The following is a 27,840-nucleotide window of genomic DNA, read 5'->3' as shown; positions in this document are numbered from 1 at the left end:
CCAAACAACGCAGTCCACCATTTTTTCCCCTTTTCCTTAGCTGTGCTACTCCCTTTTATTCTATTGGCTTTTGAAAGCCAATAGAATAAACTCTCTTGAATAGAGTCTAATTCTATTGGCTTTCAAAAGCCAATAGGAATTGTCCAGGCTGTCTCTGTCCTGCTGAGCCCGCCAAAAGTCCCAATCTGCAAACGGTGCTGCACCAGTTGAGTAGTCCTCGACTTACGACCGGTTGAGTAGTCTTCGACTTACGACCGGTTAGGAGTCGCGGCATTAAAAAGGTTGAGAACCACTGACTTAGATGTTGCCACCTTATAAACACTTCTAATCATATTTGCCTGATCTCATAGAGCTAAGCAGGACTTGGTTAAGATTCAGATGAAAAAAACCACAGTGAAATACTAGGCTAGACTTGGAAGCTAAAATATCTTAGAAAACAGCAATAGCTCACTACTTAGATATTATTATGAAGTCTTCAGGAGTTGAGCTGGAGTAGAAAATACTTTTACTTGCTTTACTTAACTTTATCTTGGTTGACCCAATAGCTATAAAAGTTGCTCCTGGGTGAATTAGCATGTGATTAAAAGTATTAATAAAATCTGAGACCAGGTGTTTCTCTTGAGATATGCTGGATCTTACTCGGATATCCAGCAGCATACACAGATTCAATTAAGACTCAAGTTCATTCTTTCTTTTCTAGGAAATATCAGTTTAAGATTGCTTAAGTAATCAAAATTAGCAGGGTGAGACACTTCAGATAAAGCTCTTGATGCCGATGATTGAATCAGACCGATCCTTTCACCTTTTGATTTTCCTTTTCCAGAGTCAGGAAAGAGGAAAATTACTTTACAAAATGATGTGTCACAATGCAAATCCAATATTTTGAATGTATACACAATTTCATCTGTAAAAAAAGAGATCATGCTGCATTAAAGCAGGGCAGAGGTTTTGATTAAAACACACAAAGAAATATAAAAAGAATGGATACACAGTTGATATATAAAAGGGCTTGGAGAAGACAATATTTACATATAAGAAGACGACTCAGGAGAAGTGAAAAATATTTCATTTTTCCACTTTGGAAAAAAATCCAGAGTCAGTGCTATGACAAAGTATTAATATTGCTAACTATTTAGTAACAACTACATATTTATTTGACATAGAAGCTGTTTGAATGAACATGAACTACTTAAAATGCAAAAACAAGGAATCTAAGCAGCTGGTTAAATCATAAATCAAACAATCAACCAGACCTGCGTAAACAACCTACCCTAAGCTAGGGAACTACTCAGGTTTAGCCATAAACCAAGTAGTTGTGACACAAACAGCAAGACATTCCCAATGATTACAAGGATGGGACAGGAAAATGATTATATATTATCTGAAATCCATAATGTATGTTTACTTTACTTTACTTCACCCTTTCTTCTCTATCTTCTTTCTATGAAGGTTTTGATAAAATTCTTCTTGTTTATTGTTTGGTGCATATATTACTACCAAAAGTATTTTTTTTAATGTAAAAATATTTCTACCCTCACAATTCTTCCTTCTTCATCTGAATAAATCATTTTAGAGTCTATTGTCTCTTTGATGTATACAGCTACTCCTCTTTTTTTTGTTGTGTTGATGCATAATAGAGTTTCCCAATTTTTGGGTATTCCAAAAGTTTATAGTATTGGTTTTTTTTATATGTGTCTCTTGCAAACAAGTTATATCAATATTTAATTTCTGTAATTTTTTAAAGATTTTGTTTCTTTTTGATGGAGAGTTTAGTCCATTTATGTTCACTGAAAAAATTCTGTTTTCTTTCTCTATTTTGTTTAGGTCTTGTCGATCTTGTGGTCCTCTGCTCTCTTGTCATTCCTCACCCTCTTGATCTGGCTTCTCTTTCTCTCCTGTTTGTATAATTGTTTCCTCTGTTGTATGTTATGTCTGTTTCTGGCCTTTTCTATCCTCTTGTTGTACTCTTTCATCCAGTAATGCTCTGTTTCTTTCATCAAAGTTTTCTGCCTTCCAAACTGAATCCAATCAGTATCTGGTATTGTTCCAGTTGATCCCTTTTGGCATTAACCATCTAAAGTTTATACCTTTTCCGATTAACTTTGTAGTCAAAAAGTGATATTGTCTTCAGGTGTCTCTTATTCTCTTAGGGATCTGCTTCAACATCATTTTATATTGTAATGGTTCATCTCTAACTCTTTTCAGTATCTCATTCTCTTATTGTTTTCTTTATAAATCTTACATGGACTTCTCTGGGTAATTTGTATTTCCTTGTGCAACTTGAATTCATTTGGAATAGTTCATGTATTTTCATTTGTATCTCCACTCTTTCTGTTTTTAGGACCTCTGCCAATAGATTAATAATCACTTTGCTCCCTGTCTTCAGGTATATTTTGAAATCTTAGGTAGGGTACAGCTGTCTCTGTTTCCAAGGCTGCAACTGCTCCTTCTAAGCTTTGATTTGCTTGTTCTAATCTTTCATTTTCTTCCATTAATGCCTCCATTTTTTATCAGTTTCTTCTGATTTGTTTTCCATTTTCTGAATTCTTTGTTCATTTTGGTAATCATTTGTTGATGGACCTCAAATTGTGTCTTTATGTCCAGCATTTGCTCATTTAGCTTATCAAAGTTGTTTTTTGTCTCTTTATGATTTTTCTGTATTGATTCTTGAATTAGTTGTAGTGTGGCTTGCATCTCTTTTTGAGAGCTGTTTTTTTTGTCACTGGAGCATTGTTTCAATAGATCCTTGACTTGCTGGGCTGGATGTTCCAAAAGTGGGTGCAGAAGAGGGTTTTTTTTTTCATAATTTTAGTGAGAGTTGGTGCACTCATTTTTCAATTGAGCAAGTTTTATAAATCCACAAAGAGAAAAGAAAAAAGAAAAAAAAACCCAACTGCTTTAGGTTATAATTCAACCGTGAAACAAGCCAGCTGCTTTAGGCTAATCCAAATGTTCCAGTTAGTTTAAAGATGTAAAAATCCCTCTGTTTCCCAATAGTTTCTACTGTAGTTATATCCAGATTCAGAAGATATGATTGTAGAAAGTCTATTCTAGCATAGAATCACATAAAATTCTTTTGTTTACAACAGGTGTTATTTCAAGGTCAGGAGCTTCTCTGGTTCTTTTAGTATTTTAGTATTGTTGTAGTATCTCCTTTCACCACTAGATATCCTTATTTACTTATTGTCTATATCCAGGTTTAGAAAAATTATTTTTAAGTTGCTTTCTCACAGAAATTAGATAAAAAAATTTTTTCTACGCTGTTAGAGTTAACCAAATTTTCTTTAAATCAGTCCCAATTCCATTTTTATATATTCTTTTGTATTCCTTAATTTCGTTCCTCCATTTAAATTTCTTTGCCACTTTTAACTCCCTTCTTCCCAAACCTTCCTGGGGTCTTTGCTTTGGAAATTTTATCCAATCAGGGGATCTCTATTTCCAAGTCCATAGGGAAGAAGAAACAGTCTCACCCAGTTCTCAGCACGTTGTTGACAATTAGCTGTTCTGTGGCATGCCACGGTTCTCTGCTTTTTCCCCGGTTGTCTATGTCTTGGGCTACCTGTGCATTACAGGCAGCCTTTCTTCGATCTGTTTAAAGAGATTCCTCAGTTCGTTTGGGCCGACTACCATCTGCTCCAAGCTCCCAAGACTTCTCTTCTTCTTTGCCGCCTCTCTGGGGCAACTTTCCAACCCCTTGGGGTTTCCAGACAGAGCAAAATCAGGCTAGAAAGCCGGAGCTCCAATTTCTTTCACCCGTCTCGTCATAACATCAAACTGGAAGTCCTAAAGCTTACTTTTTAAATCAAGCAAGCAAATAAATAAAAACCTCTAGAGGACATTCTTTTTGAATTACCTCAACTAATCGTAGAATGAATACTTGGCCTCAGTCTAGTATACTGTCCTACTAATCATACTGACATAGAATGAGAGAGAGAAAAAACAAATTATATTACATACCATTAGATAAGCCAATAACATTTCTGAAGTCATACAGGTAGTCCTTAACTTACAATTATTTATTTAGTGGCTGTTTGAAATTACAATGGCACTGAAAAAGTAACTTATGACTGTTTTTCACACTTAACGATCATTACAACTTCCCCATGGTCATGTGATCAAAATTCAAAAGCTTGGTAACTGGCATGCATTTATGACAGTTGCAGTTCTTGGGGTTGTGTGATCAGCTTTTGTAATTTTCTAATGAGCAAAATCAATGGGGAGCCAGATTCACTTAACAACTATATTACTAACTTATGAACTGTAGTCCCAAAGGTGCTTTTCCAAAAGGCAACTGGCCTTTCTTGGTTTTTTTCCCCCTTGAAAATGTTTTGCTTTCCATCCAAGAAGCTTCTTCAGTTCTGACTGAATGGTGGGAATGGAAGGATTTTTCCAAGGGAAAAAACCCAAGAAAGTCCAGTTGCATTTTGGAAAAGCATCTTTGGGACAACCATGGCCTGGATAATTGAGAATCTCCATAGACATTTAACAATTAAAGTGATTCACTTAATAACCATGGCAAGAAAGGTTGAAAAAGGTGGCAAAACTCACTTAAAAACTGTTTTGCTTAGCAATTGAAATGTTGGCCTCAATTGTGGTTGTAAGTTGAATACCTGTGTTGAAAGAAAAATCTTAATCAGGGTCCAGTCCAAGCCGGGAATAAACAAAATGGAGACTGCTTTAGAAAGAAGGTTGGAATTTATTGAAGAGCAAAGCCAGACAGAAGCATGGCTCTGAGAAAGCTGACCACATGTTGCTGGGAGTGGTGCGTTTTTACACCTTCTGAGTGTAAAAAAAAACACCTGGAGATTGTTTCCTGTTCCTGTTTGAGGCTTTGTGTTTCCTGTGTCATGTACTTTGACCTGAGTCTGAGTGTTCCCTTTTGGTATTGGTGGGTTAATCCTATTATGTCCCCAAAGGTCATGTCTTTTAGAATTTGGGTGGGGCATGCAGATTTTAGAGGTTTTTGTCTTCCTAATCTCATAGCTTCTAGCTTCCTGGCCCCAACCTTCCTGAATGGATTATTATATCTGCATTTCTAAAAGCTGGTTTCTGCTGAGTTTTCTGACTTGGGGGACAGAGAAGTTTCTGCCTTTTAAAGATCTTCTCCATTATTCCTTTGGATAAATATATTTTGCCTTTTTAATATTTCCCAAAATATTTCATTCTCTGGATTCTTCCTACACCTGTATCACTTTTTTCAGATGAGAATGTCATCTTCACAGGGAATGTCTCTGAAAGGTGGGTGATTTTTTCCCCCTCTCCTTTCCAATGGTGGGATTCAGCCAGTTTACACCACTTAGGCAGAGCCAGTAGCTAAGTTTTTGTTGCCCAGGCCCAGAATGGAGGTCCAGAAGTGGCATCCACACAGAGAACCGGTTGTTCACCTATTTGAATCCCACCACTGCTCCTTTCCCTTGAGTATGAAAAACTGAGGTAGTGACCCTTAATCTCAATGGAAACTGTGGTTTCTTCTATTATGAAAGAAAGGTTCTAAATTCTCAGGATTTCAAGAACACTAAGCATTTTTGTGAGATGCATATCAACACTCCATAATGAGATGCTTTACAGTGGACTTGGTTGTTTAAAGTCAGTTTGTAACACTGATGCTCTCCACACTGAGCTTAGTAAGATGAGAAGTCAAATCTTTGGGACATGAAATGATAATTTACAAAGACCCGATTATCGTTTGGGGTAAATAAGAACTGAATATTTGTATCAGTGAATTTTGGCTATTATTAATATAATCAATTTTGCCTTTGTGTAGGAAAACAAGAATGTAATAACTAAACAGTTAATTGAATGTTGTGAAGAATATAGTATTTTTTTTTACCAACTTTCTTTGGTCTGTGCTCAAATTTCTGTATTTTGCTACGTGCCAGTTCACCTGTATGCTGAATGTAGAGCTACATGGGTAGAGCCACCAAGCAAACACTGTATAGATAAAGATAAGAGGCTAATAACCTGAAGGTGAGGCTGTCTTGACTTGATGGTTTAATGTTACATTCAGAAAGGTATAGGTATATCTTCTGTGAAATGGTTATTGCAGCAATCAATATAGGGTCAAATAGGAGGCTTGGAGCTCTGATCTTTTTTACTTTCTATTCAGTTAGTGGCCTCAAGCAAGGACATGTCCTGCATGCAGAAGGGCCCAGGTAGATGGAGAATACTTATAATCTGTTTCCTGAATTTCTCAAGATACCCGTGGTTTCCCACAATATATGACTATCAGTCGAAACCCTTGGAAGATATACAGAGTGACCCAGAGTGTTTGATGCGGTATATGATTAGTAATTGATGATATAAAGATTGAAAGCTAATTCCTGGCTTGTACACTGCTGATTATCACAATGCATTCTACTTACATCAGTGGTTCTCAACCTGTGGGTTGGGACCCCATTTGGATCCCAATAGACTCTCTTGAATAGAGTCTAATTCTATTGGCTTTCAAAAGCCAATAGGAATTGTCCAGGCTGTCTCTGCCCTGCTGAGCCCGCCAAAAGTCCCATTCTGCCAACGGTGCTGCACCAGTTGAGTAGTCCTCGACTTACGACCGATTGGGCGTCGCGGCATTAAAAAGGTTGAGAACCACTGACTTACATGCTTGATCCAGAAGCTACAATGTATGGCAGCCAAGTTGCTGATCGAAGCAGTAGGGAATTCAAAATGGAGTGTACAGGATTTTCTTCTTCAGTGTCTCCTACAACTATCACAATTCTGTGAGGCAAGCAAAGCTAAGAGAGGCTGACTGGCTCCAAGTCACCCAGTGAGCTTTTATGCTTGAAAGTAGACATCAATTTGGAACTCCCCAGTGCTAGCTCAGTAGCTTAACTCATATACCTTCCTGGCTTTGCTTCTGATGTATAAAGTATTAAACAATTTATGGCCAGAATAAATCGAACAGATTGCCTTCTAATCTGTTCCCACTAAAATCCACAAAATGCTTATTATTACATTTTTATGGTCCTTGTGGAGGAATAATCTCACCATTCAAACCCTCTCTATGTGAATATTTTTTTCCTAGTTTTCTTTTTCCATTTCAGTGTACATGTTTTTATATCAATTTCATTATCTTTAATACCCGCCTTTGCATATATTTTTTATTTATCTTATAAGTTGCCTTGAGACGTAATTGCATAAATGGTGTAGATATATACTAAGTAAAAACAATTGTATATCTTAGAAAGATTACTTACCATGACCTGGGTGTTTTAGAATATTGTAAGAAGACTGCTTAAACGCACACATGCAACACACTTGTCTTTTGGAAGTTCCAGCTGCAGTTAATGTTGCTTAAGCAGGCTTTTGTTCAATTTGGGATCCTGCCTTGAGACAAAATCCAACATTACACGAACAGATTTTCACTTCTGCTCTGGGACTTGCTCATCTGTTCTGTTTTGTTCTTCTTCCAACCTGCTGTTGAGTTTCCCAACTACAAAGAGCAGGTTGGTTTTTTTTTTACAGCATATGTGGGGCTGCAGGAGAAAAGGAGAATTGGCCCCTTTTCTGTTTTGCTGGCATGAGATTTTCACCAGCAGAAAAAAATTACCAAAATGGTATTTCTGGAATGTTACTGTTACTACATATGGAATTAGAGTCAATTCTTTGGCCTTGAAGAAAAAAAAAACCTCAAGAAACTGTTAATGGAATTCAGGAGTGGTACAGGTAGTCTTCGAGTTACTATCACAATTGGGTCCAAAATTTATGTTGCTCAGTGAGACATTTGTTAAGTGCCCCATTTTATGACTTTTCTTGCCACAATTGTTAAGTGAATCATTGCATTTTGTTAAGTTAGTAACATGGTTAAGTGAATCTGGCATCCCATTGACTTTGCTTGTCAGAAGGCCGCAAAAGCTGATCATATGACCCCAGTTGCCAAGTATCTGAATTTTAATCACGTGACCATGGAGATGCTGCAATGGTCATAAGAGTGAAAATGGTCATAAGTCACTTTTTTCAGTTCCATTGTACCTTTGAAGGGTTGTTAAATGAACTGCCGTAAGTCGAGGACTACCTATACTATATCATTAACATAGCCTCCCCCCCAAAAAGCTAGAATATGAAAAGCACTAAAACCAATTAATCAACGCAACAGTTTGTTTTCTGGAGTTGTGGGTGCTCCATCACTAGAGGTTTTCAAGAAAAGATTAGACAGCCATTTGTCTGGGATGACCTAAGGTCTCCTCTATTGAGCAGGGGGTTGGACTAGAAAAACTCCAAGGTCTGTTCCAGCTCTATGATTGTATGGTTTTATGATTCTATGAAAGTATGGGCAAAAAGGTGAGCAAGTGAAGCTATCATTATCTGCTGCTTTCATGTTGGTTGTTTTATTTTTGATCCCAAAGAGGCTAAAGGGGATGTGACCAAAAGTTGAAGGCAGTGGGAATGATGTGCATTTCTAAAACATCAAGTTGAAGTCTAATAAATACTGCATGAAAGCAATACTTGGCTTGCGTAAACAGAGAAATCCCCAAATCGACTGTCACTCCTGTAGCTATATCATCCATGATGATGTATTAAATCTATGGATGGGGGGGGGGAGTGGGGAGGTAAGGATGCCGAGAGAGCATTGCTAGTAATAATAGATCTCTGCCAATGCATAAGAGTCAGAGCACTTTCTTTGGCTTCAATAGAAATGGAGGGAAACAGAGATGGTAGTAACTTTGAAATTTCAGCTTTGCCAGTGACTCAGGGTTCAGCCAGGCCCCTTAAATTTGGGAGCCTATTATCTTGTTTCCGCACACCTCATGAATCAGCAATGTAATCTGCTCATGGCAGACTTGAATAAGTTCATCATTTCCTGTCAGGAAACTGTCAGAAAATCAGTAGATGCCTGATTGTGAACTTGTCAGGGCGACAAATCGGGTAAACTGATAAAGAGAATGTTTTCTGTTTTCACATTGCACCCAAGTACAGCACTACCAAAGGAGAGGCAGGTTTCTCAGAATGGAAATGATTTCCATGGGGAATGAAAATATGAACCAGTCCTAATGGCTTCTAATGTGAAAAGTTTAGTGCTATGTCTCTTTCTTTTTTCTCTTACCTCACTATTTTTATCATTCTTTTTAGCTGTAGATAGAGAAATCCATGCAGCATCCCACACAAATGAGAAGTTAATTCAGCTCTTCCGGAACAAAAGCGAATTCACATTTCTGACCACCATACAGCAGCAGGCATCAACTTCTGGAGTTATTCTGTCCATACGAGAGTTGGAACACAGGTAAGCAGGAAATCTGTCTAAATAACTGATGGCATCAAAATGTGTTATGATGGCATTACATTACAATCACAAAACATGATGTTTCTGTTGTAATAGATTCCTGGATCACTGTTTTCTCTTGTTAAAGTTGCAGGAATGTAGTGTCTTCAAAATGTGTTCTTTATGTCTGCATGGCACTCTGCCAAACAGAGAAATACACTAGGCCTATAAGCCTGTTTTTTTATTTTACTGATATGCCATTTTTATTTATTATGCTCAGTCTATAGTTTATTAGCTGTTATTCAGAAAAATTTAATGCAAGGCAGTTTATCTCAAGAAAAACTATCGTGTGAATAATCCATAAATACTAAACCGTAACCATAAAAAATTAACTTTAACATTTAGTGCACCGTATTAAGAATAACAACATCAGAAGAGAAACAGATTGGATTCACTTACATCATTAGTGCCACAGCCAAGGGAAAAAAGGAAGTTAAATTTCTCTATTAAACTAAGGGATGGGCTAGTATTTGAAGTAGTGTTCTTTCAGAAGTAGATGATATTCCTTATAATGAACAGTCCAAGAGCTGAACATGTTATTGGGTTACCAGGGAATGACCAGGGACATGGTACTTTCTAGAGACCTATATTAGGTTTCTTACCTTTAAACGCATTTATGCTGGCAATACCAAAAATCATAAGACTGGACAACCATTTGTCTAAAATGGTATAGGATTTCCTGCCTGAGCAGGGGATTGGACTAGAAGACCTCCAAGGTCCCTTCCAACTCTATTATTATTATTATTACATGGATCATCGCACAGTCAGCCAGATGTTTAGACTGGATTTGGCATTTTGTCTACCTATCGAGTCCTTACCCAGGACCTGGGATAGGCAGATGTGGATGTTTGATGGTATTACAGATATCATCGCAGGATGGAAGCAGTTCCTAGTAAGGCCGCCTTTTGCAATTGACTAATAACGAATTTGTCAATGCCAATGGTGTTCAAGTGGTGCTCCAGTTGTTTTGGGATTGCACCCAAGGAGCCTATTACTATTGGTACTACCCTTGCTTGCTTTTGCCAGTCTTTCTAGTTCTATTTGTAGGTCTTTGTATTTTGTTATCTTCTCCAGTTCTTTCTTTTCTATTCTGCTATCTCCAGGCACTGCCACGTCCACTATCCAGACTTTTTTGTCTTTCTTATCGACAATTGTTAAGTCTGGGGTGTTATGTTGCAGATGCTTGTCTGTCTGAATTCTGAAGTCCCAGAGCAGTTTAATTTTTCTATGACTTTCTCTATTTTATGATCCCACCAGTTTTTGCAGAAGATATTTTTTACAGATCTTCCAATGCACCATTGTTGCTACTTTATCATGCCGCTGCCTGTAGTCAGTCTGTGCAATCTTCTTGCAACAGCTTACCAGGTGGTCCACTGTTTCTTCAGCTTCTTTGCATAGGCGGCACTTACTGTCTGTTGCTGTCTTCTCAAGTTGACTTTATATGCATTTGTCCTTAAGGCTTGGTCTTGTGCAGCCAGAATTAGTCCCTCGGTCTCTTTCTTCAATTTTCCTGCTCTTAGCCATTGCCAGGTTTTATTATTATCTGCTTTCCCAGCTATTTTTTTCATGTATTGGCCATGTAGTGCTTTGTCTTCCCATGCCTCTATTCTGTTCTTCATTTGGTCTTTCTTGTAGGCCAGTTTGGTCTCTCCAGTAGTTAGTAAGCCTTCCTGATATACTAATTTCAGTGCATCTTCATCATTGTTCTTCAGATATTCTTCCAAAGCCATTTTTCTTCTTCAACCATCTGATGTACTTGTAGCATTCCACGCCCACCTATTTGCCTTGGTAGATAAAGTCTATCAATGTCACTGCGTGGATGAAGGGCATGATTCATTGTCATTATTTTTCTGGTCTGCCTATCCATTGCTTTTAGTTCTCCTTGAGTCCAGTCCACTATTCCAGCTGTGTACCTAATGACTGGGATTGCCCAGGTGTTGATTGCCTTTATGGTATTTCCTCCATTGAGTTTGGACTTTAAGATCTTCTTCACTCTCTTGATGTATTCACCTCTAATCTTTTTCTTGACTTCAGTGTGCTTGATGTTGTCAGCTTGAAGGATACCCAAGTATTTGTAGTAATCTTCCTCATCCAGACTCTTAATGTTATTTTCATGGGGCATCTTGATTCCTTCAGTTTTCACTACTTTTCCTTGTTTGTTGTTGTTGTTGTTGTTGTTATTATTATTATTATTAAAGCAATACTAAAAGCTTCTTTTACTTTGTGATGATATAGTTACCTCTCCCATATCTAATCAAATCAACCCTTTTTATTATGGTCTTTGACCAGCCTTTACATTAAAAAGAGAGTTTGAACCAACCATTTGTTATTGGGAAAGTTAAAATATAGGACAATAAAACAAGATGTCTAATTAAAAGTTGTATAACTTGGTGAAGATATTTGACCAAGTTGATATTTGATATTTTAAGGGTTAGCATGCCTTAAAAATGATAAAATAATAAATAGAAAATTTATCGGTGTAGCCCTCATATTTGGAAATAATTGGGATGATCAGAAGATGTCCTGGGGCATCATGAAAAGGACGCTGTATGAATGAGTGTTTCTGTTTCTCTGGATTGTATAGATACCCTGTAGTAGATGGCTTTTCTCTGTTTAACATTTAATAATAGAATTGAAGGGGTCAATCTTATGCACAATAAAAGTATTTCTATTTATTTTAATAGATTGAGGCAGAAGTTAGAACCCTTTTATCATCATGCATGCTTCATGATTGACTTCATGGATATTAAATTTATAAAAGTGGGATAGTCCTCTATTTCTTGCTTTAGTTCATTTTATATCTTGTTTTTTTAAAAACTAAAAATTAGATAATTGTTAAATGTACTTGAATGACTTTTATATAACAGCTTGCTTAATCTAAATATAATAATATATTTTAGAGGTATTTTTATACTCTTGGAAAATAAAATGTCATTGTTCTATCAATAGGATTAGATTTGAAATGAAATGTAATTAAGAGCAGAATATCAACAGATACTGCTAGGATATCTCAATACATTTAGAGACCATCAGAGAAAAAAAGAACCCCGTTGTAAAGAAAGCCAAGTATCAGATAGATGAATGAGGTGGAAATAAAGATTTCTAATTTGAGCCCTTGATCCTTGCAATTAGCAGTTTTTATCATCTGAGGATATGGTTTTGTTTCACTGTGATTAATTTAATACCCTTAGGTTGTATCAAGCAAGGATCCTAAATACGTTTTTAGTAATACATTTCATTGAAACAAAGAGATTTAGGCATGTTGTTATTGTACAGCTGCTGAGACAGGAACATTATTTCTGTACTCTACTCCTTTAGATTGTGTGAAAATTCATAGGAAATTAAAATGAATGCTTGGCAAAAAAGAAACTCTAAACAATGGATAAGAAATATATCTATTCTTCAGATAGCTGTGGATTGCAAATCTACTTCGCTCACATGGACAATGGTAAAAATGGTGAAAATTAGGATGTATTACACCTGGATATGTATTCATTCTCCAAATCAATGTAAAGATGTATGTGAAAACCTGTTGCAAATGTAATCCTTTTTCTAAATTTCCAGAATGTACGGCTCGTGGATAAATTGAATTTTCTCAAGTTGATGGTTATGAAAAAAAGAGAACATTAAACACAGAATTTTTTGTGGCCGATCTTAGAAATCATACTGTTCACAATAATACATTACAGTACATATTCTGGTGCATCTTTTATGTTTACATTTAAACCCCCACTGGAAAATAATTTTGAATCTGTCCTTTTGCTTCTATTTTAAAACAGTGTGTTGTGCACACTATCATTGAGACAAAAGATACTATATTTATATGTTTTTAATGGAAGCCTTTTTTCTGCATTTGTTCTGCAGAAACTCCATGCAACTCTAATATGTATATGAAAGTATAAGTGAATATACTTTCCTAAACATATAATAAATGAGTGTACATGTGAATATATAGCATTAGACAGCCTTCCAAAAATCATTGTACAGATGGATTTTGTACAGTGAATCTTACATTGGTTGGTTTCCTAAGTCCTAATATGGTTTGACTTGCTTCAGAAAGTTGTATGAACACTGGTCTCTGGAATTTGTAAAATATAATCTGTGACCTAACATTTTGTATCAATCCACTTGAGTTTTTTTAAATGTTTAACTTAACCATGGTTTACCAGATTATGAACCAGGCTAAATGATTACAGCTATATAGTCAGTTTTAATTTTAAATTTTATTGACCCCCAAACAAGAGAAAAAATAATACATGTGAAGTAAAGCATAAACACTAAAGGAATATATTAAAATATAAAACTGTAAGTAAAATTAACTGTTATTGCACTATTAAGCATCAAATTGCTTAATTAATTTGGTCATCCTTCTGGAGGCCAGAAATGGCTGGTCTGAGAAGAATGTTCTCGTCCTCAGAGCTACCATAACTCTGAGTTAGCAGAAGCTTTATTAGGTCAGTTCACCAAACTCCAGAAAAAAACAAAACCAAATGATTCTATTTTCCCAACAGAGAGCAAATTCCCTTCCAGCAGTGAGGATGGCAAAACTTTAAACTGAATGAGAGCAAAAACTCTTGTGTGAGTTGGCCAAAAAATATTAGAAGAGGAAGAGAACTTTTCAAAAAGATATTCCTTTTACAAGGCATGTGGTTCTGCTTAGGTCATACTGAATATTGTTGTCAAGAGTCTGTTCTTCAGCTCTACCAGAACAAGTGAAGTCAAGTGAGAAAGGTTAATTCAAAGAATTTTAAAATCTAGTTCAATGCCTAGCTTCCATGGTAACAGAAAATTTTCCTGTAAGTTTTCCTATAAGGCGAGGGAAGCTTAGGAGCTTCCAGTGAAAATTAGTTTGAGCCAAAAATTCAGGTGGCCAAACCACATATGAATTTCTACAACATTAGTCCAGATTAATCACAAAAGAAAATTAAATACATTTTGAGAAACTTGCAACTATGTTGTAGAAAGACAGCTTGAACAGAACTTAAATCATGATAATAGCAAATTGTGTTCTGCATACCAGGTGGCTGATTATCTTAATTCTAAATATTTTCTCTTGCAGCTGGCTAGTTATTACCACCACAGTTAGCATATTGTAGGATAATATTTGAGAATTTGTGGGCCTGAGTAATGACAGCCCTTTGTTATTTCTTCTGGAATACTGGTGCGTAAAAAGAAACACTGAAATATTTAAAGACCTTGATCTCATTGATACTAAAACTGTTAATTTTCCAGGAGAGATAGCAGATGACAAGCATTTTGGAGAAAACAAAACACCTTTGGCTTTATTATAACTGGGAACCAGTTTTTCCTTTGCAATAATAGGGAATACGGGATCCATTATTCTGTCTCAGGTCAATTTATCTTGTAGAAAGCATGGCTGCATTGTCCAAATTGCCCAATGGTCTGTTGGCTTGACCCTACGCTGAGTCATAGGATAAAATAATTAATATAAAAGATAAAAAAAAGAGAAAAGGAGTCAAGATGCATCTTAGTTTTACTCACTTTTCAATGGGGATTGAGGATGGAAGGCCTCCCCCATCATAATACAGTGAAGCTGCATTGAATGATTTTTTTTAATGCATTTTTACATAGCAAAGACTTTGGACAACAGAGAAAGCAACCTATTTCTCCCGAAATCTATCTCCGGGGACAACGTAAAGGATGCCCCAGATATATGATGTAATTAATTATTAATTAATTTTCTATCCATGATAAATAAAACACTGATCAATGGTCAGTCTCCCTCTCTGAATCTCACTTGCCTTTCTGCCAGGATATTGATTTGCACTAAGCAGTCAGTTGTCTGTGGCATGTAGCTATACTCAGTCAGATGATACGGCATTAATATATCCAATTCCTCTCCGAATTATTATAGCTGCAAGGTCCAAAGTAGTTAGAATGCATCTGCCATTATACTGTGAAGTCATACCTCGGAGACAGAAAAAGAATTGGATGACTTAATGTAATCAGTTGCAGCTTCCTGGTCCTAGGCAAACCAGGCAATAATTATGAAAGAGGTGGGCAGGTGAAAAGGGACGTGTACTGTTTAATGGAAAAAAAAAATAAAGTTAAAAAAATAATCAGAACATAAAATGTTTTTTACATTCCTGAACTGAACTATTTTGCAGCTGCATACTTTTACAAATATAAAGCTTTGCCTCAGTTTTTATACTGTTTGATTATGCTTTGCATCACTGCACAAGCAGCTCATATGCTATCTTGAATTGTGCTCTAAAGATTGTCGCCTTTTCAACCACTGTATCTTTCTCAATATTAATGACTGCTGAATAAATCATTGAACATATTTCTTTCTTTTTCAGCTTTTCCCTTTGCTGCCTTTTCATTTTAATTGAGGTCTTCTATTGTAATCCAGGTTCTCCTGCAGCACTTCTGTTACCCCAAAATTTGTAAATACGGTAGATGTCAGTTCTGACTCTTGATGTTGGATGAATTTCTGATTTGTGTAGTGTTTTGAAGGCAGGTGCAGCAAAAGAATAGTTTTTGTGATCAGCTTGAATGTACAGGTCGGGTCAACATTGACTGCATCAGTGGTGCTTGCAGCAGGAAATAATAAAGGAACTATATCGTAATTCAGATCAAACTGCTAGCCTCCAGCTTTTCAGGTGAAGTGACTTGATGCATGGTTATAGAGCCAAGGTATAACACTGACATTCCAAAAGATTGTTGGCTTAAAGGGCCCCTTTTTGTTGAGCCCGTGTCCTCATTGTTGTGGTTCTGGTTTTGATTGCCTATAGATTTTTGTAGTATATTTTAATTATTTTTCTTTCCTGCTTTTTCCTTTTCTTTGCAAATTTTTGTATTTTTTATTAGTTGACTGTGGATGCCTGTGTGAAAAATTTAATTGACTTTCAACAAGAGGGGTTTTCTACATTAGTGAAATAATATCTCAATAGTTCTCAGCTTTGAGATTTATTTGTTTTGTCCTGGCAATTCAGGGGGAAGCCGCTATTGTTGATTTATTGTCATGCCATTTGAAAAAGTTTGGTTCTTGTTGATGAAATGTAGCAGGGTTTCTGCCACACAAGTATGCTATTCACTTTCACTTAGAACAGCTGTATTGCAAAATGAGGCTATTTCTGCTTGGAACAGTGTGGGTTAATGTAGCAGCTATCCTTCTTTTAAAAGAAAACTTCATATGATATGTCACAACAGTATTAATAAATAACTGGGGTAAATCAAGACATAAATTATAGTTGCTTCATAAGAATAAGGTGTAAGTTGTGGAGACAGAGCCATGGGATAAAATGTTTTCAAAGATTAAATAAGCATTTCAAAAGTAGTAGAATATGGCATTTTTGAAGCAATTATTTAAATATTTTATACCAGTCTTTCTCAACCTGGTGTTTCTCATATGGGCTGGATTACAAACTCATGTCTAGACATCCAGTATCCGTGTTACCTGGAAGTAGACCATCCACGTGTGCGTGTAAAAAGTTAGATGGCAGTTTAACTTTTTTCAATCTCCCCCCACCAAGCCATGACCAGAACTTGGTCCAGCAAAGTTAGAGTATGCCAAATTGAGAAAAGAAGATATGAATGCTTCAGGTAATTGCTAATTAACTGTCATGCTCTCTTTACTGCTTTATAAATATTTCAGACAAATGTTAGTTAAACAAAAATGGTTAACTTATGCTGACTTGTTGAATTTTTCTCAAAGAGAGTTTAATTTAAAACAGGAGAAAACGTGAAGTTCAAGGGTTTTACTTGCTATTGGTTTCCTTGTGCTCAGCTAATGGCAAGATTTAAGTTGGATAAGAAGAATTATGAATTTGAAAAGGGTAAAACTGAATTTGATATAGAGCCCTGTACAAGTGATAATCATATTATTGCTAAGATGTATAAACTTTGATTGAAAATGGAAACAGGATGAAGAAGTTAATGATTGTATGAAAAAATGGGCAAAAAGTTTCAAAGATAATATACAGTTGGACTAGTAGGAGAGTATGTAGAAGAAAAGGTTGAAATTTACATTGAATTATAATTTTAAAGCACATTTTTATAAAATGATATATCACTGATGTATGACACTGGATAAACCGTCAAAACTGTGTAAGATAATTTAAAATATTCGTTGGAAATGTAATCAAACTGAAGGTACATTTTTTCATTGCGATCAAGTATGTATTTTAATCCAGAAGATTTTAAAAGTGAATATACAGTTGAAACCAGAGACATTTCTTTTGGGTTTAATGGACAAACAAATGGAAACTTTTTATGGAACTTTGCTTTTATATATGAAAACAGCTTTGCGACTTTTATATGCTCAAAAGTGGAAGGATCTACAAATACCTACAACAGAAGAATGGATGGTGAAGTTGATGGCATTGGCAGAGATGGCAGAATTACAGCTTCGGTTAAAGAATAGACCTTGAAGAATTTTGTTTATACTTGGAGAATACGTTTATATTTTTTTTGGGAAGAAACTAAAAGAAATGAAATTATCAAGTCCAAAACCAAAAATGACATGTGGCAATTCTTCCAAACTGAGTTCTTCATTGTTTCATACCTATAGACCAGCGGTTCTCAACCTATGGGTCGCGACCCCATTTGGGGTTGATCGACCATTTTTCGGGGGTCGCCAAAGGTGGCGATCTGCCATTTTTTCCCCTCAGGGGGCGCCGCCATGCATGGGGGTAGCCGTGCATGCGTGCCACGCATGCGTGGCCCCGCCCCCATGCACGCGGCGCAGCGCATGCGCAGAACGTTTGTGTGATGGGGGTCGCTCACGTGAGGTGATGGCGGTCAGTCACTAGCAGCAATAGCTCACATGAGATGATGATGGTCAGTCTCTGGCAGCAGCAACTTGCGTGAGGTGAAGATGGTGGTCAGTCTCCTGTCAGGCAGCTCGTGATAGGTGATGGTGGTCAGTCTCTGTCGCCGTCACACAAACGTTGAGAACCACTGCTATAGACAAAACCTTGCCAAGACTAAGGGCTGCAACTACAATATACTCTGTGAACTCTTAGAGAGGAGCTGCCATCACCCTTTTTCTCTCACACTTGATATCTGGGTTGCATTTCCTGTTATTCCTTTGGAATGTACCCCTCCCTCCTGGGGATTCACTTCCTCACTACATTCCATCATAGAAATACTGTTTTGGGGATTCAGCGATTAGAATTATTTAGGACTGTAGAAATAATGTAGACAAATATTAGCATAAGAGTGATGTATTTTTTTACGTATATCTGTACCAAAGAAAGTTGGAAGTCATTTTTTCCTATTTTTCTTTTTCTCTCTGTTTTGCACTTTACTTTTCTATCTCCTGAGCTTTTCCTTTATTCAAAACTTTTTTTCCTGCTTGTTTATCTTTTAACTTAGTGTAGCGCCACCCCCGAAGGGACTGCTGAAGTCCAGGTTCTCCTGGACCTCTTGGTCTGGCTGCTGATCCAAGGGGTCCCTTACTTGGACACCTTTGCTTGACAGAGACACGTGGTGCGGTGGTGCTCTATCTCTGTCAGCAGCAACTCACGTGAAATAATGGTGGTCAGTCTCTCAGCAGGCAGCTCCCATCTCTGACAGCAGCAGCTCACGTGAGATAATGGTGGTCAATCTCTCGCAGGCAGCTCACGTGAGGCGATGATGGTCGGTCTCTCTCAGCAGCTCACAGGACCCTCCCTTATTCTATCTCCTCTCCTCTCTCTGGCCTTTCCCCACTGAATCCTCTCCTTCTCTCTTGCCTTCTCTCCTTCAAGCTTGCTCTACAGAAACCTCTCTAGCTCTATTCCCTTACCTCCTTTTGGCTTGCCCTATGGAAACTTCTTTCTTTCCTCTTCCCTCTCTGTCCGGCTTGCCCCACCGAAAGGAATAAAAACAAAACCCAGCCAACCTCCTCCCTTGCTCTCCCTCCATCCTGCTTGCCCCACTGGGAAAAAGGAATAAAAGCTCCTGCCAACCTCCTACCTCACTCTCCCTCCATCTGGCTTGCCCCACCCCCCAAAAATAAAAACCTCTCGCCAACCTCCTACCTTGCTCTCTCTCCATCTTGCTTGCCCCACTGGAAAAACAGCATCAAAGCCTTCCCCCAGTCAACCTCCTCTTCCTTTTTTAATCCCTCCCCAAGAGCCGTGCCCCACTGCCAGCCACCGCGGAGGCTGCCGGAGCTCCCGACCTCCACCCTGAATTTGCTGCAGAGCTCCAGCAAAGCCTCCAGGCCAGCGCTGACCTCCCCTCTTTTCTACATTAGTATTTTTTAATCAATAAAGTTACATATGTATAAAATATTTGCAGACTAACAGGTCCAAGGCTTATTGTGAATGGCTACGCCATTATAGTTGATCATCTTTCTTTTTTGTTAGACAAATTGTCCACAGAGATTAGATAAACTAATTTCATTGTACTATTTCATTGTGCCAAATGAAATAGTAATATTTGATCATTCTTGAATGAATAGCTCTGTGAGAGGATATATGTGTTGGAAGCATAGGGAATAGAGATATTATACCAAATGGGCAGTTTAGGGTTGTGTGATTTTAAAAAAGGAAGAGGAGGTTGACTGGGGGAAGGCTTTGATGCTGTTTTTCCAGTGGGGCAAGCAAGATGGAGAGAGAGCAAGGTAGGAGGTTGGCGAGAGGTTTTTTTTCCTACAGTAGCAGTCAAGGGAAGGCTTAACCAATATAGGAGGCTGATGATGGGGAAAGAGGAAACAGACATTTACATAACCATCCACATGAATCTGAGCAATCATTGAGATTCAGATGTCACAGCAAAATTTTCTTTCTTTTTCTTATGCAGTTGAAGTTGCTATTGCTTCCTAATATGATCTGGTAACCCTCCTTACCTTATTGGCACACTCACTCTGCATCTGTCCCAAAGAATTATGCTTAATGAAATAGTACAATGAAATTAGTTTATCTAATCTCTGTGGACAATTTGTCTAACAAAAAAGAAAGATGATCAACTATAATGGCGTAGCCATTCACAATAAGCCTTGGACCTGTTAGTCTGCAAATATTTTATACATTTGTGCCTGTTAAGAGCTAACAGAAAGGCTAGATTAGAATGGGTCGTTCAATGTTTCTTAACCTTAGTTAAGGTTCTTTGTTGTTGTTAATTGCGAAGTCGTGTCCGACCCATCGCGACCCCATGGACAACGTTCCTCCAGGTCTTCCTGTCCTCTACCATCTTCTGGAGTCCATTTAAGTTCACACCTACTGCTTCAGTGACTCCATCCAGCCATCTCATTCTCTGTCGTCCCCTTCTTCTATTGCCCTCAATCTTTCCCAGCATTAGGCCCTTCTCCAGTGAGTCCTTCCTTCTCATTAGGTGGCCAAAGTATTTGAGTTTCAACTTCAGGATCTGGCCTTCTAAAGAGCAGTCGGGGTTGATCTCTTCTAGGACAGACCGGTTTGAACGCCTTGCAGTCCAAGGGACTCGCAGGAGTCTTCTCCAGCACCATAGTTCAAAGGCCTCAATTCTTTGCGCTCAGCCTTTCTTATGGTCCAACTTTCACAGCCATACATTGCAACTGGGAAAACCATGGCCTGGACTATACGCACTTTTGTTGGCAGGGTGATGTCTCTGCTTTTTAGTATGCTGTCTAGATTTGCCATAGCTTTCCTCCCCAGGAGCAAGCGTCTTTTAATTTCTTGGCTGCAGTCCCCATCTGAGGTGATCTTTGAGCCCAGAAAAATAAAATCTGTCACTACCTCCATTTCTTCCCCATCTATTTGCCAGGAATTGAGAGGGCCGGATGCCATGATTTTGGTTTTCTTAATGTTGAGTTTCAAGCCTACTTTTGCACTCTCCTTCTTCACCCGCATCAAGAGGCTCTTTAGTTCCTCTTCACTTTCTGCCATTAGAGTGGTATCATCTGCATATCTTAGGTTGTTGATATTTTTCCCGGCAATCTTAATTCCAACTTTTGATTCATCTAGCTCTGCCTTTCTCATGATGTGAGTTAAGGTTCTAGAACTGGTTTATTTTAATATAACTCACTTCAGAAGTAATCTGATTTGAATCGATGTTTTCCAAGGAGGCTGGAGAACTCTGGGAATTGAAATCCACACATCTTGTAGTTGCTAAGTTGAGAAACACTGGCGTAGTATAAAAAACGGACAGAAGGATTAAAGAGTTGGCTGAAGAATTAGGTCATCTTGAGTCTGCAGGTGTTTCTCTGGGGAAATGTAAGACAGAATCCTATATATAGACTCATATGTCCTTCATAATTTTTATTTGAGGGTCATTTTCAATGTAAAATAATAATTTGTTAATACAATTAAATTTTAAATTCTCCTTAAAATATTTTAAAATGTAGGGTTTTTGGGAGACCACAAATATCCTTACCTGATGTCAAGTTTTATGAAATCTGCACAAGATGTATTCTAAGAACCAACACTATCACCTGTGATCTTTTGTACCAGAAGTTTATAATTAGGACTATTTGTTTTCTTCTTGTGCATCATTGTTAGCAGGAGCAGGTACACACCAGTGGAGTTCTTTTCCTTTATCTTAGTAAAAAAGAGAACAAGACTTGAATTTGCTCTCTTACCTATTGTATAACACATGGAAAGGGAACACAGAGATGCCTTTTTCTGTGTCTGACTGTTTTCCAAACGAATTGGGCACATTCAGTTAGTATGCCTGTCAAGCTCTGTGAAAAAATTGGAAAAATTGTGAAATGAAGATCTATTTGTTCCCTTCCTACCTACCAGCTGGTGAACACACTGGGGGTGGAGAGAAGAAAAAATATTTTTTAATTTTTCTTTTTAAGAAGTCCATTTGTTCTCTTTATCTTTGCTTACACGGTATGGCAGATGGAATCATCATCATCATTGCAAATTTATCCTTGTTATTTAAAGTTTTTGGAAGGAATTCCAGACTGTCATGGCCATTATCTTTTTTTCTTGAGTGCTAAATTTTTAAAAAAGACACTCTGGGGAATTAAGAGGGCAGGCTTGGCTGTCTGAAGCATCTCTCCACAGCAAAGAGCTTAACTATCTTTCCCCTCAAAAGGTTGCTTTTTAAAAGAAAGCTGTTCTGATTGTAATGACTGAGTCTGAATACAGGTCTGGGATCCCTCCAGACTATAGAGCATATGTGTGCCTGTTAATCCAATCCTAATGATATCACTGGTTGTCCAGTAAGTTTCTCGAAAGAGAAATCCCACAATGTTGATGATGGTAGTACTCCAAGAAAGATCTGAATCAGAATAAAATTCAGGTTGGTAAAAGAAAAGATGGCTTTAAAATGTCATTTAAGTTTTGTTTGTATCGTAATTAAAGCATTTTAAACTATCACAATATTCTAGTGCTCTGTCTTACAAAGGGAAGCGAAAAAAACAAACTCGACTATGCTTCTCTTAATTAATTTTCTAGTCAAGTTAGGAAGTAGGAAGCATCTTATTTATGCCTTAGCATTCCTAGCATTTAAAAAGTCAATGACAGTGAAACTAAGAATAAGCCAAAAGGAGAAAGTCTTGAATATTGCTGAATTTCAACTCTTTATAATTGTCATTATTTCCTGTGCTAGTTGGGACAATGGTTTAGTGCAGGGGTCTTCAAACTTGGCCCTTTTATGACTTGTGGACTTCAACTCCCAGAATTCTTCAGCCAGGCACGCTGGCTGAGGAATTCAGGGAGTTGAAATCCACAAGTCATAAAAGGCCAAGTCTGAAGATCCATGGTGTAGTGCCACTAGACAAGCAGTTCTCAACCTCTGGGTCGTGACCCCTTTGGGAGTCAAACGACACTTTCACAGGGGTCGCCTAAGACCATCGGAAAACACATATTCCCGATGGTCTTAGGAACCTGTCTCGCTTTCAACTCCCCCTAAAATTCTTCATTCAGGCAGGCTTCCAGAGTTCGATTGGCAGGATGCAGGTAACCCCTCCCCCTGTCCTGCCACTCTCATGGCATCGCGCCGCTCCATGTCCCGCGCTTCAAGCCTCCGTGGCAAAGAACCACTGGCGCGGTCCCCAATGACCGCTGATGCGCTCCCTGCCGCCGGCAAGCCCTGGCAATTGCTCCAGCCAAAGAAGCAGGTGGCTGGGAGGCCACCGTGGCACTGATCTTCTGCACCCGTCAGCTGGCGACTTCCTGAATGTGCGCTTGTCAGCTGGGAGGTCTGGTGATGGAGCCGACTGGTGTGGAGGGTGATGGGGAGGTGGCGGCTCAGTGGGTGGGTTCCCTCCTGCTCACGAATGTTGGGCCCACGGGGCTCGACACAAAGAGTCGACGGTCTGACATAACTTCCCTTCTCGGATGAGAAAGAAGGAATCCCACCCATGTCCCTTCCCCCCCCTCAAGCGACAACAGGAGGTTGCAGACAACTAAGTCAGCCAGTGCAGGAAGCCCTGGAATGGCCAGTCTAGGATGCCTGGTTGCAGTGCTGGATGTCTTTTGCTCCTCTTAGAAGCCGGTGGCAAGAGAAAGAAGTTATTCAAACTTCAAGCTAGCTACTGGATGCCTATTTGCACTTCCCCCCCCCTTTTTTGAGTACTTGTCTGCCAACCCACCCCATCTGTAAAAGAAAAAGTCTTCCACCCAAACATAACTTTTAAGGATTTTAAGGATCTTTGAGAGGAAGAGAGGGAGAGAGAAATAGAGAGAGGGAGAGAAAAAGGGAAAGAGAAATAGAGAGAGGGAGAGAGAGAGAAAGAGAGAGTGACAGGGAGAGAGAAAAAGAGCAAGAAAGGGAGAGAGAAAGAAAGGGAGACAGAGGGAGAGAAAGAGAGGGAGAGAGAGAGGGAGAGAAAGAAAGGGAGAGAGGGAAGGAAAGAGAAAGAGAGGGAGGGAGAGTGAGAAATAGAGGGAGATAGAGGGAGAGAGAGAGAGAGAGAGAGAGAGAGAGAGAGGGAGAGAAAAAGGGAGAAAGAGAAGGAGAGAGTGAATCTGGTTTCCCCCATTAACGTTGCTTGTCAGAAGGTTGCAAAAGGCGATCATATGACCCTGGAACAATGTGACCATCATAAATATGAATCAGTTGCCAAGCATCGAAATGTAAATCACATGACCCTGGGGATGCTGCAACAGTCATAAGTGTGAAAAATGGTCATAAGTCAAAGACTACCTGTACTTTATCACTTTTTTTCCATTTGTAACAATGAAAATACATCCTACATATCAGATATTTACATTACGATTCATAACAGTAGCAAAATTACAGTTATGAAGTAGCAATGAAAATAATTTTATGGTTGGGGGTCACCACAACATGAGGAACTGTATTAAAGGGTCGCGGCATTAGGAAGCTTAGAACCACTGCTCAAAAGGGACTCAGATTCTCCCTCTCCATCTGGCTTAAGCTTTCTTAACAATAGATATACGATGTGTGTCTACTTTGGATTTTATAGAGATATATCATCTATATGAAGTATTGCTTGCAGATTCTTGGGCAGTCTTTTCATAGAGCAATATATCCCTTGGGACATATTGCTGGCGTTGAATTTCCTTAATCAAGGATTGATGCTGCCTTTATCAGAAAGTGATGTAAAAGGGATACGTATATCCCTTCCATAAGGATGAATGGTGATGGATGATTAATATCACAGAATTTATCTAAACCTGTTTCATTTCATAATCTGGAGTTCTAAAACTGGTTAGAAATAGTAATAGTACGTCACTTCAGAAGTAATCTGATTTGAATCAAAATTTTGATCCAAACTGACATTTGGAAGAAAAGAGCTTAGTTCTTCAAATAGTCAAGAATGAGAAATATTTAGTAAAATAGGTAGAAATTTTTAGGTGAGCTAAATCAGAAAAATAGTGGCTGAATTTGTTTTCAGATGGAGAATAACGACATTTGCAATAATAGTCCCTTTTGTGAGAGATGCCTGCACTAAATTTCAGTTAGAGAACCTGAGAATTTTTATATAAAAGGATGATGTGTTTATAAGGAATAGTGAGGTCCTTTCCTGATAGACCTTGAATTATGAAGCTGATAATTGGAAACTGAGGAGAGATTAATGATTAATTCGCTGTTTTTTTCTATTAAAAAAATTACTTGCTGGGCCAGACAAACTAATTAAAGCAGCTCAAAGAATACTACTGCATTACTCTTTAGAATGAGAGCTAGTTGACAGTGAGGCAGAATCCACCTAGAGTAGGGGTGTCAAACTGCTGGCTCACGGGCCAGATGCACCATGCCGAAACCATGCCCACCCCATTGTCAACAATGGGAAAAAAGTCTCAATACATCATGACATGTCACTTGACGTTGCGAGTTTGACACCTCTGACCTAGAGATTGCCTCGATTTTCATAGTTTTTTCCACCAACCATTCTGAGAACCGATAGTGGCAGGACTGCAAAGACCCCTTGGGTTTGAGGACATGTCTGGACTGAATCCAATCTTCTTCTTTTAGGAATTTTACTTCCTTGAATTTGTCATGACTCTCACTCTAGGGCTTTAAAGATCCAATTTGACCCCAGAGCAGAAAAAGAGCTAGTTCAGATCAATGCCATCTATATGAATGAAATGAATACCTGCTATCTATCTATCTATCTATCTATCTATCTATCTATCTATCTATCTATCTATCTATCTATCTATCTATCTATCTATCTATCTATCTATCTATCTATCTCTATCTTTCTGTCTGTCTGTCTCTGTCTCTCTGTCTCTCTGTCTGCCTGCCTACCTACCTACCTACCTACCTACCTACCTACCTACCTACGTACCTACCTACCTATACTTTTTTTAATGTGTATGCCTTTGAGTCAGCATTCACTCTTAGCAACTGCCTGGAGTTTTGTCTGCAGTTTTCGGTTGTCTTTTCCTAGGACTGAAAGAGAATGAGAGGGCCAAGGACACTCAGCTGGCTTTGTGCCTAAGCCACCATTAGAATTCACACTCTCTCAGTTTCTAGCCTGGTACCTTAACTACTGCACCAAATTGTTTTATTCTATACATTTTAGTTAGGGTAACTTAGGTAACATATTCTATTTTATGCTATTTATTATATATATATATATATATATATGTTGTTTTACTGTGAATATCATGCAGAATGTACATTGTAAAATTATATTCTCCCTGTGCTAAAATATAGATAAATGTTGGTATATTTGATTAATTTATACAGATGCCAATATTTTATTTTGTCTAATTGCATTTGTGTTCTCACTATGATTGCATACATGTATTACTTTATCCTTTAATTATATATTTAAATATTATATATATATATATATATATAAATTAATTATATATTTAGTATATGAATAATAATAAAATAAAGTTAGGAGAAAACTGGTGCTGCTCTGAATAATGTTGAATACTCCATTTTTTGAATAGAAACTCTATATCAGTACACTCAACGTCTGTAATATAGAGATAACAGCAGCTTCCTTGAATAACCATATAGATTATAAACTCATTAAAACTGATATAGAACACTGCATTAATAGACCAATTTGGTTGTTCTTTGAGCAAGCCTGTTCTCTGTAAATCAGGGGTTCTCAAACTTGGCCACTTTAAGACTTGTGGACTTCAATTCCCAGAATTCCCCAGCCAGCATGAAGTCCACAAGTCTTAAAGTGGCCAAGTTTGAGGACCTCTGCTGTAAATGAATGCTGTACTAAAACTGGCTTGGTAAGTACTCTTCTCTTTGAAAGGGTATTCTGTGTTCCTGTGTTATTCTCTGGATGGTTGAGAAATTATTTTGAACTTTTTAAGATTTTTTTGAAAGCTTACTGTTGTGTTTCATAGAGGGAACTACTTTTGTATTTTTGTTTGTTTTTTTATCTTTCCAAACTTTTGAAGCCTTACTGGATGTCCATGTGCTTCTCATTAGAAGATTTATCAGGAGCTTCTATAGGAAGCCTTCCTTTATGGTTTCATGGAGGCATGAGAACCTGGGGGTATTTACAACCCAGGTTGAAGTTTACAGATTATTGGAAAGATGATTATGTAGTGAAAGGTAGGATGGTCATGCCCCCCCCCCTTTCAACTAATTAGATAAGCTAACTAAGCTTATCTTAGATAAGCATGAGAATTTGAAAGCAAATTTTTCTTCCATCCAATTGTGTATGATTAGAAAGAGATGCAGGACACTTTTGTGCCTGTTGCTAATTTAAATGTGTGGAAGAGGGGGTAGTTCTAAACTACAATAAGAATTTTAATGCTTGTTTTTGAATTTTTCTAAATGAAAACATTAGGCACACCCAGTTTCTCCACCATCTTAGTGCTAGAGTGCTTTTAAAATTTACAAACGATTAGATAAAAAGGTAAAAGTAGCAAGACAATTTAAAGCAGTTACAAAAACTATAGAAGAAGAAGAATCTTCTACTCAAAGCATCTTCTACTTAGGCTTTTTATGAATTCAGTATGAAGCTCATCAAAAGGAATGCAGTTCAGCTATATTCAATAAACATTTTATCCAGTTTAATTATTATAGTTACGGCCTGTATTGTCGTTTTATGGATGTACTTTATAAGATATAATATAGTAACACAATGCTATCTGATTAAAAATTCTTTCACATTTTTTTCTTGTTCCATGTGGTTTGTGCATGCCAACCATAAAAAAATTATATTTCATAGTGAGAGGCAAGTTACAACTCAATGATTTAATTTCCCAAGCATCAGGGCAGAGATCTTTTAATTCACATGCTCAGTTGTTCACATC

At 37.8% G+C, this 27,840-nt stretch overlaps 1 protein-coding gene across 1 annotated transcript in view; it reads left to right on the top strand.

Annotated features, from left to right (window-relative positions):
* Positions 1-27,840, top strand: part of NELL1 (neural EGFL like 1) — a 390,246-nt gene that overhangs the window by 95,586 nt on the left and 266,820 nt on the right. Inside the window, exon 3 of the mRNA XM_039335359.1 lies at positions 9,067-9,217. Coding sequence (XP_039191293.1) covers positions 9,067-9,217 — 151 coding nt within the window. The remainder of the gene's footprint in view (positions 1-9,066; positions 9,218-27,840) is intronic.

Source organism: Crotalus tigris, unplaced genomic scaffold (genome assembly GCF_016545835.1).
Source record: "Crotalus tigris isolate CLP2741 ecotype Arizona unplaced genomic scaffold, ASM1654583v1 scf7180000017640.1540244, whole genome shotgun sequence".
NCBI lineage: Eukaryota > Metazoa > Chordata > Lepidosauria > Squamata > Viperidae > Crotalus > Crotalus tigris.
Note: the sequence above shows the minus strand (reverse complement) of the source record. Positions and strands in the feature narration are given on the sequence as shown.